Below are 15856 nucleotides of genomic sequence, written 5' to 3'. Positions count from 1 at the left end.
GGACTAATAAAATAGGTCCACTCCATATCACTGCAAAAATAAATCATCTTACATACTTCCCTCTCTTCAAATGTAATGTCTACATTTCAAATAAAGACATATCACAGAGGCTGCTCAGAAAAATAAATCATTTCACATTATCACAAAGCAGACGGTAAGAAACTATGTAGGAGTCCCATGATTATTTTATTTTTTGTTATTTGGCTGTTTCTAAACCTGCATTGCCTTGAAACGTGTTCCTGCCTTTCTGACTTGACTTGAATTTTTGGACTCAAGCAAATAACTCACTCACTGTTAGTAGGCAGTATCTTTTTTTAAATTTTTTTTATGTTAGTTAGATTAGCATAAATTTCTAATGTTATGACCAGCAAATTATGACAATAAATTCTGTTCAATTAGTGAACAGACAATTTCTCAATTGACAGTTTTGTTATTGTGAGCATAGAATGATTATTGCTGCAGCAATAATAGCGTTTTGGAGGTACTGTAAAACATTGGATGGACGGGGATAGAAGTTCATGGTAATACTGTATATGATGTGAAGATGTCTTTTCACAAAACCTGTGAGCAAGCATACAGAAACTATTAAAGCCTTGACAATGACTTGGTAAGAAAGAAAAAGAGCCCTGGTGATGATTCCAGTCTTCCAGAGGTTTTTCCCTACCTAAGATGGTGACCAATAAATTGTTCAAATGGGCTGCCTTCCTGGTTTTGGAGTACTTTCTACTTCATTGGTTAGCGTCAAAGGAGCTTGAAATTGAACTCGCAGCCCAGTACTTTCATCTACGCAGACTCATTTAAGGTTGATGTTTCGCTTAGAAAAAGGCTACAGACTTTACACTGCAGCCGTTTGGACCATAGGGTCAGTGTTCGGCCATGCGCAACATGCACACCAAAAAGATTTTAACACGGTGTGATCTGCATGATGACAACAACAGTAACAAACAAGGCACACTGTCGGACAAGGACACTGTCGATGAGGTGGGAATTAAAAATACAGTAGTAGGTATGTTAAACAGCAGTGGCAGTCCCCTCCAAGTGGTCCACATAAAGAGATAAATGTCTCCTTTTTCCCCATCAGGAAAAGTATGCCTAATTATTTTACAACCCCAATTCCAATGAAGTTGAGATGTTGTGTTAAACATAAATAAAAACAGAATACAATGATTTGCAAATCATGGTCAACCTATATTTAATTGAACACCCTACAAAGACAATATATTTAATGTTCAAACTGATAAACTTTATTGTTTTTAGCAAATAATCAGTAACTTAGAATTTTATGGCTGCAACATGTTCCAAAAAAAAAGCTGGGACAGGTGGCAAAGAAGACTGAGAAAGTTGAGGAATGCTCATCAAACACCTGTTTGGAACATCCCACAGGTGAACAGGCTAATTTGGAAGAGTTGGGTGCCATGATTGGGTATAAAAGGAGCTTCCCTGAATTGCTCAGTCATTTACAGGCAAAGATGGGGCGAGGTTCAACTCTTTGTGAACAAGTGCGTGAGAAAATAGTCAAACAGTTTAAGGACAATGTTCCTCAACGTACAATTGCAAGGAATTTAGGGATTTCATCATCTACGGTCCATAATATCATCAAAAGGTTCCGAGAATCTGGAGAAATCACTGCATGTAAGCGGCAAGGCCGAAAACCAATGCCCGTGACCTTCGATCCCTTCGGTACCCGCACTCTTTAACTTCGTAGTTAAGAGTGCGGATACTAGACTGGCCTGCCTGCAGTCCAGACCTGTCTCTCATTGAAAATGTGTGGCGCATTATCCATCCATCCATCTATTTTCTGAGCCGCTTCTCCTCACTAGGGTCGCGTGCGTGCTGGAGCCTATTCCAGCTAACATCGGGCAGGAGGCAGGGTACACCCTGAACCGGTTGCCAGCCAATCGCAGGGCACATACAAACCATTCACACTCACATTCACACCTACAGGCAATTTAGAGTCGTCAATTAACCTAGCATGCATGTTTTTGGGATGTGGGAGGAAAGCGTAGTGCCCGGAGAAAACCCACGCAGGCACAGGGAGAACATGCAAACTCCACACAGGCGGGGCCGGGGATTGAACCCCGGTCCTCAGAACTGTGAGGCAGACGCTCTAACCAGTCGTCCACCATGTCGCATTATGAAGCGTAAAATACGACAACGGAGACCCCGGACTGTTGAACAGCTGAAGCTGTACATCAAGCAAGAATGGGAAAGAATTCCACCTACAAAGCTTCAACAATTAAGTGTCCTCAGTTCCCAAACGTTTATTGAATGTTGTTAAAAGAAAAAGTGACGTAACACAGTGGTAAACATGACCCTGTCCCAGATTTTTTTGGAACTTGTTGCAGCCATAAAATTCTAAGTTAATGATTATTTGCTAAAAGCAATAAAGTTTATCAGTTTGAACATTAAATATCTTGTCTTTGTAGTGTATCGAATTAAATATAGGTCGAATATGATTTGCAAATCATTGTGTTATGTTTTTATTTATGTTTAACACAACGTCCCAACTTCATTGGAATTGGGGTTGTAGATGAGCGATGTTCACACACTGACATCTAAAAATGTGTTTGTATGTATAAAGGACCCCCCCCCCCCCACCCCCAGTTGTGTAAATAAACATTATTAATAAAAAAAAAAACAGGTACAAAAAAATAATAACTGTGCAACATTGTTTAGTATTATTCCAAAATAAATCTCCCGAAACAGAAGCTACCCAATAATAGACCCCCCCCTGCCGTTGAGGAAACAAATGCCCCTGGCTATTTGCACAAATCCAGTACGGCACAATACGCCTGGGTATATCCAGGACAATATGTGGCTTCAGTTTATCTACCATGAGCGCTACAGTATATTCAGCACCATATGCGGCCAGTGGTATATCCGAACCACGCACAATATGTTACAATATATCCCATAGAGTATACCGATATGGTATATCCATCAATATATGCTACAGTATATCCAGCACAATACATGGCTTATGGAATAACCAGAATGATACGCGGCTACGCTATGTCCTGCACAATACGCAAATGTATTATGCAGTCTGTCTGACACAATAAGCTAGGGTATAGGCCTATCACAATGTGCAAAAATGATATCCCGGCACAATACGCAGCGACTGTATATTGGACGTGACATATATATATATACAGTATGGCAGGAAATCTGGCATTATATCTGCCATAACACACAACTGCGTTACAGATGGCATAATTTGAGACTGCGGTATAACCAGCATGGTATGCTACGGTACATCTGGCATGATACACACCTACATTCTATCATGATACTCGGCTACAGTGTATCCAACACAATCGAGGCCTACAGTATATCATGATATTGTCTGTGGTATAAAAAGTAGTTAAGGTGCATTCAAAATGATTCACAATTATCCACCATGATGTACCCAGCACGATTACAAGCCTACAGTATGGTATATCAGGCACAATATGCTACAGAATATCTAGCACCATACACGACTTTGGTATATCAGCACAATATACTTTTGTATATCCGACATCATACATGACTACGGTATAGCCATCAAGATATGCTACAGTATATCTGAACGATCCGTATAACCCACACAATATGCAGTTACGTTTACCAGCACAATAATGTATGAGTATATCTGTCATGATAGACGGATAAAGCATATCCAGGGACATAATCCACCACCAAGCCCTCCAACCATATATCGGTTTTACAGGGAACTCCGTATTGCCCCCCCCCCCCCGAAGGTTGGTACACTACCCACCTCCTCCCACTGATGTATGTATCGGATGAGTCGAGACAGTCTCAACAGGCGCAACAGGCTGAGGATCTTGGTAAAGCGGACGATGCGTAGGGCGCGCGCCGTCTTGTACACTTCAGAGTCGAAGCCTTTCTCCACGATCAAAAAGATATAATCCACTGGTATGGATGACAGGAAGTCCACCACGAACCAGCTCTTCAGGTAGTTCATCTTGATGACCTTGGGGTCTAGAATGATCTCGGAGCTCTCCTCGTTGACGATGCCCGTCCTGAAGTTCATGACCAGATCCACCAGGAAGATGGTGTCCGAGGCCACGTTGAACACCAACCAGGTGGTGGTGGTCTGCTCTGAGAAGAAGGTTATTCCCACAGGAATGATGATTAGATTCCCCATCATCATGATGAGCATTATCAAGTCCCAGTAGAACCTGCAGAGACAAGCACATGGCACATACGTTAGCATTTAAAGTCCGGTACAAAAATGAACAAAACACTGCATTTTGGAAAAAAGGCTCAAATCCATCATCCATCAATATTGTTAAATAATGCCCTTCCCCTAAACAGAAGCCACACCATAGCACATGCTTCGACCCATCTGCAGTTAAGATAAATAAATGCTGCCGAAACTAATTGCATACTAATTGAATACAGTACAGCATGGCACAATGCGCATACTGTACAGAAAAAGCCATTCAGACTCACATTCAAACCTAGTGAAAATTTGGAGTCTTCAATGAACTTAACGTACAGAATTTTGGGGGAATGTGGGCGGACGCACACTCCACACAGGAAAGACAGAATTTCCATCTCTATGTACACATTAAAGCAAAAAAATGTCAACATTCAGATTTCAATGCACATATGCCAATAGTCCCGATGTGAGCTTAGCATACTATAACGATAACTATTGTATCGTTTGGACATAAAACAACCTTTCCCCAATAAAAGTACGAATGGCAGCGTATTTTGAACTATTTCTTACAGGCAAACAATAATCCTGCCCTGCAGTAAGAGAGCCAGACATTGGTCCAGGCTGTGTTAACGGCCCCGCAAGCCATTCACCAGCCCCTCTGAGTGTCCCCGGACTGCCGATAGCGTCTGAAAATAGATGCTTTCAGGCATTCTATCTAGCGGCGACTAAAAACTCCCCTCTGACGCAATCCTCCGAGGGTGAAAATCGACTGGATGGCTGGCTAGCTGGCAGGCCACCTGCGCTTGTGCTGGCAGTCAGGATCAGCAGTAATAGATCTGTTTGAATTAATTAAGCCGCGGCCTCGGCTTCATAAATACCTGCAGATCTCGTGTCCGATAATTGTCTTCGCTTAAAGCTAAACAGCGGCCCTCCAGGCGCTGCGGAATATAGCGCCGCGGTTATTTTTACATGGGTGGTCATTGACGTGAAGCCTCTTCGTATGCAAGGCCTTGACTAGCCGGAGAACCTTGAGCGGGCCGACCAGGCCATTATTCTTGCGACGAACTACAGCCAAACGGGCCTTGAGCTTGACAACTGTGTTATTCTTCTTTTACATGAACGTGCCAGGTGAGAGGTCACTTTAAAAAAAGAAACATGACTCCAATAGGTTAAAGTTCAGGATCCAGTTAAAATAATGACTGGATCTCTATAGGAGCCTTTTTCCATGCTGTCGTGGTAGAGATGCATGCTTCCACCATCCTCGAATTGTTTATGCAACTGAACACGTGCATCTCAAAAAATTTGAACATGGTAGAAAAGTGAATTTATTTCATTAATTCAACAGTTTCCAGGCCAATTTCTATATCAAACATATTCATATCGTTCTACATTCAAATTAATTTGATTGTTGCTTTTGTAATAGGCGCCACAGTGGACGACTGGTTAGAGCGTCTGCCTCACAGTTCTGAGGACCGGGGTTCAATCCTCGGCCCCGCCTGTGTGGAGTTTGCATGTTCTCCCCGTGCCTGCGTGGGTTTTCTCCGGGCACTCCGGTTTCCTCCCACATCCCAAAAACTTGCATGGTTGGTTAATTGAAGACTCTAAATTGCCCATAGGTGTGACTGTGAGTGCGAATGGTTGTTTGTTTATGTGTGCCCTGCGATTGGCTGGCAACCAGTTCAGGGTGTACCCCGCCTCCTGCCCGAAGACAGCTGGGATAGGCTCCAGCACTCCCGTGACCCTTGTGAGGATGAGTGGCTCAGAAAATGGACGGATGGATGTTTTGTAATATTGTCATTTCTTGAGATAATGATTTTGGGGGTTTGTTAGCTCTAAACTATAATGTCAAAATTATCAAAAATAAAATGAAATGTTTTACTGTGTTTAGTGAATCTGTATTGTACGAGTTTCACTTAAATTAAAATTTAAGTAGTGAAATGAATTCGGTATTTTAAATAAACAACAAACAAACTATGCAAAATTTGGCTTACCTATTGAGACAAAAAAATTGCCCAAAATGTTCCCATGTTGGATTATCACACAGCCGTTTGGGTTTTCAAGAGATGGTGACCAAGCGTGACAAAGCAGTCAGCCACACTTAACACCACGTGCAGCTCTCCCTACATCATTGAATTAAGCGCTTGCTTTAACACTTCAGCCACGATGCACGCAGACCACCTCGCACAGACCAGCGTGCAGTGTTCCCAGTTAGGACAGCAGCGACGCATTCAGATCCCACTTAAACATCTAGTCCACTTTGTAGTATGACAATCAAGCGCTATACAGAAGCACCGTGACCTCCGACTGCATTGTTCTACTCTACTGTTGGGAACACACCGGAGAAACTTTAGTAGGGATCAGCGACACCATCACTTGGAAAACGTTCTGGAAAAAACAGAGATGACTCTGCAGATCTCTTCCAACTGTCTGCATTGCGGGCCGACTGACTAAATAAGCAGATTTTTTTCCCACCTTTTTTTTTCTGGGTCCCTGTTCTGTATAAAAAGAAGACGAAGTCGACCTGCAAATTTATGTTATGCGCCTTGTATAAAGCTTGTAAAAGCCAGCATTTTCCTGCCTTTTTTCAGTCACAGTTTTGTATAAACAGCACAGAGGTGACCGAAGTCGACCCAGCAATATTCTGCCGTCAGAGGTAGTATCCGAGCTGCTGGAATGGGGTGCCACCTGGGTAAAGTCCAGTTTTAGTGTTGCTCTTCTGTATAAATTGCAACAATGGAATGGGAGGACAATGTCGACCTGGCAATATTCCGCCTTCAGAGGTAGCATCACAGCCAGGATGCTCCCTGAGTGTTAAACATTTTTTTTTACCATGCTTGCAAAAGACGATTTGTTTCCGGGGTTGCTCTTCCGAATGAACGGCACTGACACAGAACGGGGCGATGAGGTCGACACGGCAGTTTTTCACTCCAGAGGTGGGATGATTGACAGCTATAAAAGCCTGTAAAGCCAAAATTGTCCATCTGTTTTCTGGTCCCTGTTCTGTGTAAAATGGTGAGGATGAAGTTGATCTGGCAGTTTTCCACCTTCAAAGGTAGCGTCAGAGCATTAACTGAGGCAGGACGCCTGTAAAAGCCAGCATTTATCTGCCTTTTTGGGGGGTATAAAAGAGATTGTGGCAATGCAGGGACAGCAGTGTGAAGTTTGACATCCATTCTCCGCCCTGTCAGAAAAGTGTTTTATCACACCAGATGTTGACTTCATCTAAATACAGTTTCTGGTTGTAGAGTGCCATTTTACTGGGTGAAATCTCACACAGTCTTGGCCATATCTTGCCTTTGCAGGGTTCTGTATGGAAGGCACAGGAGGCTTATTTAACAGGATCTCTGTCTGAAAAAGCCATTAACTGGGCCAATATGCTCCCATGAAAGTTCAAATAAGAAGATTACCACCACTGCTTTTGACGTCTGCATTGATCTCAGCTGATAAGCCATCATATTTGTATGGATAAATGCCAATGCATCATTATAGCCCTCTTACGCACGAGGATCAATACTGTGCTATTTATAGAACCACTAGCTGGAAAGCTTAGCTTGAGGAACAAATGCAGATGTGTTTGATAATGGCACAGATATACCCGCTCCGCCAAGGGGAAGGAGAGGTAGCTTAGCCGTGAATAGTAATACTATACATTTGAGAAACCATACAAATAAGGGTGGGTTGGCCTTGGAGGACGTCTACATTCTGGAATATTCTGCCTAAAAACAGACCTATGATGCACTCAGAAGACTTTCAAGGATGACAAAGGCCTCTCTTTATACTATGACCAAAAGGTAAACGAGGCCCTTGCATGTGGGACCTCTCCAAAAACGTATGAATAATGTATACTACTAACCTGTCATTAATCTTTAAGCAGCCACGCTGTACAAAGAATATGCTGGGTGTTACGTTTCAAGTGAAGGGACATACTGTAAGTCTTTATGGATGTTGTGCTTTTTTGTTTTCAGAGGTCGGCATGCAGGAGGACACTGAATGTGAATTGAGACAAGCAAAAGAAATCCACACTTGAACTTTTAGGCCAAGACACAGCAGCTAGCTAGCCGAGGAAGGCAATTTCCCAGGCGACTTCCCCCTTGAAAAGTGCCCTTTGGAAAATGTCAGGGCAACGGTACGGAAATAGGAGGATGAAACAAAATGCCCAACCTGCTTCCCTGATTTTGGGACGTCCATTTTGTGGTGTTGTTTGCCAGATTTTCCAGCTTTGAGAAAAACAATACACTTACAATACAAAAAACATTGGCCAGTTTTTACCTGTGACCATCTTTAAGTGGTTGCTAGTCGCTAGTGGTTCAGTTTACGCCGCAGGCGTGTCAAATTCATTTTTGTCGCGGGCCCCACTGTAGTTATGGTTTCCCTTAAAAAGCTGTTATGACTGTGAAACCATATAAATTATAGTACCATTATATAATTGCCTCATCATATTTTTACATACAGTATACACAAAAAAATGATGGATAAGTTTTGAAATACAAAGACAAGGAAAAGTTGTTCAACTATTGTTCAATTTATTTCAAAAAGTGGTTTGGGAACAAATTTTTGGGGGAATTTCTCTGTTATTATTAGTGAAGACAATTTGCAATTTTGGAATAGATTTTAGCAAAAAAAAAACAAAAAAAAACGAAGTAGACATTATTTGCTTTAGCGGGCCACATAAAATGATGTGAAGGGCAACATCTGGTCCCCCGGGCCTTCAGTTTGACATCAGTGGTTTACTGTATGTAACTGGTCGCACACCACATGGTCAACTGCAATCTCGCACAGTAGAATCTGAGCTACATCTAGACGTTCCCAATTTGAAGACTTTTTGCGTCACTGCATCTAGGAAAAGTGGATGTACAGCCAAATAAACGGGTTTTGTCAGTCAAACAATTTACAGTACGTGAGTGGCCGTATAACGATTGAATGAATTTCCGTTATGCTTTAAAACACAAAGAAAATTAGCCAAGTTGCACGATTTGACCATCTTCTAGAGGCATGGCTCAATCTCCTTACATAATGGCTTGTAGAGACCAGTAAGCTCACTGACTGCTAATCCTTGACCACCACCATTGCTGTGCACACACCGCACGTACATCTCAGCTTGTCTTGATCTTTCGACATCTATTGTAAACTGGCTCACGTCATAGTCAGCGTTAACTCAAAACACAAATTACAGCCACAACAAGAATGACAGACCTCCACTGAGGTTGACCCTTTTAAAAAAGGAATTTGTGTGTTTTCCCACAGGAAGTTAACAGATGTGGCCTGTTGTTAAAAAAGGACAGTGGGGTTGTACAATTTCTGATGTTTGGACAGACAGGTGGTACTTACAGTTGAAATACTAAACATCTTTGCTCAGATCCTTTAACAAGGCTTCCTTCTTGGTATTATCGCAATTTGTCAATAAACGTTTTTCTGGAAATCGGTTGTCTTGTTTTGGATGAACTAAACTTGCGTTGTTAGTCACACAGTTAGCTGCATACGACAAAAATCCAAAATCTGTAATTTGGTCACTATGAGAGTTATGACTACATTTGCCAAACTTTACACTTTCCCGTCACTGTGCCTGGACAACGTATCCATTCATCCATTTTCTACAGCGCTTGTCCTAATTAGGGTCATGGAGGAGCTGCAGCCTGTCCCAGCTGCCTTTGGTCTAGCAGCAGGTTGTATACCATGGACTGGGTGCCAGCCAATCACAGGGCACATATTCAGTACAATTAATATGCATCTTTTTGCTATGTGGGAGGACCCAGTACTTAGAGAAAACCCACGCAAAGCATGAGAAAATATGCAAACTCCACACAAGAAGGCCAGAGTCGAGATCAAACCCATAACCTCAGAACTGTGAGGTAGACGTGCTAACCACTGCCCACTTGCAAAAAGTACATTAAGTGAAAAGAAAATTGGCAATCATCTAGACATAAATATGCAGTTCAAATAAAGCATGTTGCTAGCGGTGCTTTCAGTATTTTCAGTGAACAACATTTTGAAACGCACACTAAAAACACCTACGGCAACAGCAATGGCCCGAACATACTGTGTGAGCACTTCAGTCTTTAGCTTGAAGCTTTTTTTGTACAAAACAACACAAAGGATTGCACAGTGTATGGTCAACTGCAGGTTGAACCACTACTGCAGGCTCGCTCACTCAGACTTCAGGACCTCGGACAGTTCCCTGAGCCAGAAGCAGGCTCCGTAGCATAGCAGAGTATAACAGTAGCTTGGGGGATGATGGCAACCACTGAGCTAAGCGAAGCGGGCGATGTCATACATGATGAGTGAGACGCGTTAATTGGTGAAGTGGACCGTAAGCCGGCCGCCAACCTGCACCTGATTTTGCTGGTGGAATTAGATGAGGCAGTCGGAGCACCGGGGCTTCATTCATCTCACCACGACACTGTTTTCCATCACATTACAGCAGGGGGCGAGAGCAGTTTTCCTTTTTGTGAGGCCATTTTAGTTTTTATACAATCAAAAAATATTACTATACTGTATATTATAATGAAATCTCATTGTGCTAAAAGAAAATGAAGTTGTAATTTTTGTGATAAAAAGGTGTCACAATGAGGGAAAAAGTCTGAATTTTATGAGAAAAAGTCAGCTTAATAAAAGAATGAAGTGATCATTTTGTGAAAAAAAAGACTTCATATGACAAGGAAAAAGCCTAAAAGAAAAACAGTTGCAGTTTTTTTTAAATAACATTACGAAAAAAGTAATCCTATTAACAATGAAGTTGGAATATTTGTGCGAAAAAGTCTCAATATTCCAGGAGAAATTGTGTAATTTTACAAATGCCATCTGACTTTGGGAAAAGGGTGGGGTACACCCTGGACTGGTCGCCAGCCAATCGCACAGCACACAAAACAACCGTTCCCACCTATTGACAATTTAGAGTCAATGAACACGCAGGTTTTTCGAATGTGGGTGGAAGGCCAAAGTATGCAAGGTCCAGACTACAAGAACCTTCCTCGACTATGCGGCAGATGTGGCAACCACTTCTCCACCGCGCTGCCTTCCCAAAAACTATCCGACCATCCTTTTTCTACAGTGCTTGTCCTCATTAGGTGAACTGGAACCTATCCCACCTGACTCGGGCAAGAGGCGAGCTACCCCCTAGTCTGGTCACGAGTCTGTCACAGAACACATACAGACAAACAACCGTTCACACTCACATTCGGTCGTCAGTAACATGCGTGTTTATGGAATGTGGGAGGAAGTGGTATTACTCTGAGGAAAACCCACGCAAGCGTGGGGAGAACATGCAAAATCTGAGATTCAACCCCTGAACCTCAGAACTGTGAGGCAGAAGTGGCGACCACACATTGTGCTGAGCATGTATGTGCGTTATTATTTTTGCTCCTTTGAGTGCCATACTCCGGTCCGCGCCCCGTCGGTTTCCTACCCTTAAAATCACACATGTGCAGATGAATGCTAAAACTAAAAGAGACCCCCCACCACACACACACACAGACACACACACACACAATCTCCTTGGTCGGTCGTCTGCCTTGCAGCACTGCTTCCAATTCATGATGATGGTGATGGTGCATTGGCAGGTAGAGTCGCGCCTGCACGAGCTGCAATATGTCGCAACAGAAGCACGACAAACACACCCGCGCGCGCGCGCCCAAAGAGAGAGATGGTACGTGCTCGTATTGCGTTCAAGGACGCCTGTGCGATGCAGCAAAATGCCGCAATGAAACGAGCGCTTGAGTGCAAGGTGTGCGTGAATGCTGGTAGACCCTGCACGGGTTACCGGAGCGGGGAGGAGGGAGGAGGGAGGAGGGAGGAGTGGGTGCGTTCAGGTGCTTTACCTAAAATCGCTATACGGGTGAATGATCCAGTAGCCGGCCGTCTGCACCCGCTCCTGCTCCTTCTCCACCGCTTTCTGGCTGCCGAACATCCGCAGGGAGAACTTATTGACTCCGGGCTGCATCATGGCCCCGAATTGCCTCTGCATGAACCCGTGTTGCCTGGATGCCGCCTCCAGGTCGTCGAAGCCCACCATGGCCTCGTCGCGCTCTCCCTTGAAGCCCACCGAGTTGCCGTGCTCCTTCGGGTTCTGGCCGCCCGTGCTGTTGTTCTTCTGGATGGAGTCCTGCCGCTGGAAGGCGTTATTCCCGTCCGCTTTCTCCTCCTTGGCACCGGAGAACGAGTTGGGTTTGTCCTCCATGGCTGCGTGCTCTAAGAGGGGGGGCCGGGGAGGTGGAGGGGGGGCTGAAGCCGGAGAGGTGCGCTACTCTCTCCTGGTGTCCTTCACGGTGTGCTTCGGCGCTGCTGCTGCTGCTGCTGCTGCCTGCCTGCCGCAAACACCGGAGCCCGAGTGGCCGAGAGCCCTCCCCTGCTCGGTGGATCAGCTTTCTTGGGTTACCGCCATCTACCGACGGGCCCCGGCCCCGAACGGGCAACGCGCACACGCACACGCACACACACGCACATACACGCTCGTCTCACTGCGGTTTCAACCTGCACTCACTCTTGCAGCTTATTTACATAATCATGATGGACAAAAGCCACCACCGCCACCCCCCCTCTCCTCGCCCGGCCTCCAATTAACACATGACGCGTTCAATGAAATTCGCCATCTCTTTATATATGTTTAGACATAACACGACCAGGTATATTGTGCACAATATGTAGTTTGCACTGGTGTACACGTGTACTGCATCATACTGATAAATGCTAATATTATATTACAAATATTCTAAAACAAAAACAACAGAAAATGTTTTATTTCATGAATACAATCGTACTAAAATATTTTGAAAATATGAGAAAGCATTTCAAAATTTTTATTTTAGAAATATTGAAAATCTGCTATTTTCAAACATGTTATTTCAAATATATTTTAATTATACTATTTTAAAAAGATTCCAAAATATTATGTATTCATTAAAAATGGCTGGCTGTATTGATGTGACTATATCATAGTTTATAATAGTTTATGAAGAAAATTTTATTGTATGATAATCCTAAAATATTTTTAATTTCTAATGTTATTCTATTTTTAATATTCCCACATTATTTATATTACATTATTATATTTTTAAATTCTTTATTTATTTTTATTCTCACACTATGTTATTACAAAATATTATTGTTTAAATATATTTGTACTTACTGTATATAGTGCCATGAAAAAGTGTTTGTCCCCATATAAAGTATTTTTTCGAAGCTTAAAAGCACCACTTTAATGTTTAAGATCATCAAAAAATATATCAATATCAGACACAGCTAACCCAAGCAAACATAAAATGAAGTTTTTGAATGCTAAAATAAAATAATAATGTATTTCATTGATGATGCTACGTGAGGTAAAGTGGAAATATTTTGGCAGACCGAACTCAAGTTAGACCTCAACATGTTAATTAAAAAAATAGATGTGGTGGAAACTCAGATATGTTCACTTAAAATGATTATTGGGTAGATAGCATTAAATGAAATGTTTTAACCTTGGTCATGATAGATTTCGCCAAAAGCTAGCATACTACCATAATTTGTAAATTAGCTTATCCTACAATTGGGTGGTTCTTTTGGTCACTGATGCTGTTTGACATACAATTTATTATGCCAAGCTATATGGTCCAGTTCCCTAGAAGGCTATGCTCGATTGATCTTGAGTTTTATGTTGCTTGGATTAATGGATTAAAGGTTCCTGTTTGACGGTGAAATGGATAGTGCGCTTTAACCCAACCAAACATTGTATGCATACTTGGGAGAACGTGTCTTCCACAAACCTGATAATAGAGGTTTGGTTCCCAGTCTGTCCCTCAAGAAGAGGCTTTTACGTCACAACATCCATAAACAGAGATGACTGGGATGTATAATTTTAGTCAGTTATTTAGGATGTCAACTTGCTTTATCCTCCTCACCCAAACCCAAAATCTTTGTCATCGTTTCAGTTCAGGTCAGCGGTAGTCACTTGAGTTTTGCCACCTCCAAATACAATACTGTTGTTTACAAAAGTTCTGAAGTGGTCTGCAGTAGACCAAATATTTCCTGTAATGTACTGTATGCGTTTAAAATAAACTTGATTCAGATGGGGAAAAAGTTGTCACAGTAGAAGATTAAAGAATACATTTTTATGACAAAATGGTTTAAAATTACATAGAAAAAAAACTTTTTCAAGACAAATTCCTCGTGTGTCTTGTAACATACTTGGCCAATAAAGCTGACTCTGATTTTGAGAGAAAAGTCAGATTATTATTTTTTTGTTTTTACTAAAAAATGTCTTAATATTAGAAAAGTGAGTCAATTTTACGAGACTACAAGACAGGTTTTTGGAAGAATAAAGATTTAATTTCATGAGAAAAAAAGTTGCCATATCACAGAATAAAGTCTTTTTTTTTTAAACAACAAAATGCATTACTATTATGAGAGGGGGGAAAAGAACATTCTACAAGATTTAAGTCATACATTTTGGATTAAAAACTAGTAAGAAATAGAAAATTTAATTTGTATTTTTTTCATATTACACGAATAAAGTACATTTTTGAAAACAATGTCTTAATATTACTAGAAAAAACAGCATTTTATGTGAATAAAGTCTTAAAGTTACAGGGGGAAAATATTTTATTTTTTAACTAGGAATTCAATTTTAACAGTCAGAGGAAAAAAATTGGCATATTGAGGGATTAAAGTCAGAATATTTGAAAAAAAAAAAAAAAAAAGAGATTATGAGAATGGTCATAAAATTACGAGGGAAAGTGGCAACTATATGAAAATCAAACAAAGATGCAGGTGAATATTCTCATTCATTCAAGTCATTTCATTCTCAGGGCATTTAATTGGGTGCAACTGGACTACTCTGGTTGTTTTAGAAGATGTTTCTCGTCCAAACAGTCTTCGCAAGGCTAGTTAGGACAGCACTAGCCTGACAAATGATCTTCCAAGTTTTAATTTGTATAATAATAATAATAATAATAATAATAATAATCAACATCTCATTCAGTGCAGCTTGCTGTCTAGATGAACAGACAGGATATTAGCTTTGATGTTTCGCATGCTTGCTGTTGGATTATTATGTAACGATCCAAATGTTACCCTAATTGAAACAGACATCTCTTCATTTATTTCCTCCTGTTTTTTTCTCTCTTTGCATTTCCATTGGGTTGGATTAGTTTGCATGCCAACTGTTCAACCCCTTCTTGTGTAACTTCACTGCCACAGTTCATGGTGCCAGGGAAGTGGAAGAGTGAGTGGGAGGGGGTTACTAAAAGAGAAAGATTGCGTAAGATTTATGGCTTAAAGTAATACTGATATTGAGCAAAGTGCAACTCCCTGAAGTATGGAGTCAGAGGACAACAAAAATATATTCACACAGTCAAAGAGTCACATTGATTCATGGAGTGTCAACCTGCATTTGTATCTGGGAGAAAACCGCAGGCATAAGAATCACAGGTGATTTGTGTGCAATCGATTATTGATTAATCGTACCTTGAAGCAATGGTGGTAAACTAGAGTTCACTACTTGGCAGTGATCAGCAGAGGTGTTGATTCACTCTCAACTAGTTCACTGTTCAACAAAGTTATGTGGCGGTCCCTGACACAGCTTGTTTGTCAGAGAAACTCAAAGGATTTTCTCCTAAAATAACATACTGATGCATTTCAAACAGCCTCATACAAAAGCTGGTTCATCCCAAGGACAAAATCCAGAGAAGCTAACTAAGCAATGTTGTTTATGTAGTG

At 41.7% G+C, this 15856-nt stretch overlaps 1 protein-coding gene across 3 annotated transcripts in view; it reads right to left on the bottom strand.

Annotated features, from left to right (window-relative positions):
* LOC133465064 (potassium/sodium hyperpolarization-activated cyclic nucleotide-gated channel 1) overlaps positions 1-15856 on the bottom strand; it is a 121717-nt gene that overhangs the window by 83269 nt on the left and 22592 nt on the right. For 2 of the 3 annotated variants that reach the window (XM_061747471.1, XM_061747470.1), the window contains exon 3: positions 3761-4184. In XM_061747471.1, the coding sequence (XP_061603455.1) occupies positions 3761-4165 (405 nt within the window). In that variant the 5' untranslated portion in view covers positions 4166-4184. Of the gene's footprint in view, positions 1-3760; positions 4185-11982; positions 12675-15856 lie in introns of those variants that run through there. The other variant, XM_061747469.1, reaches the window with a different exon arrangement.

Source organism: Phyllopteryx taeniolatus, chromosome 15, assembly GCF_024500385.1.
Source record: "Phyllopteryx taeniolatus isolate TA_2022b chromosome 15, UOR_Ptae_1.2, whole genome shotgun sequence".
NCBI classification, from domain to species: Eukaryota; Metazoa; Chordata; class Actinopteri; order Syngnathiformes; family Syngnathidae; genus Phyllopteryx; species Phyllopteryx taeniolatus.
This window is presented reverse-complemented; position numbering and strand designations above follow the sequence as displayed.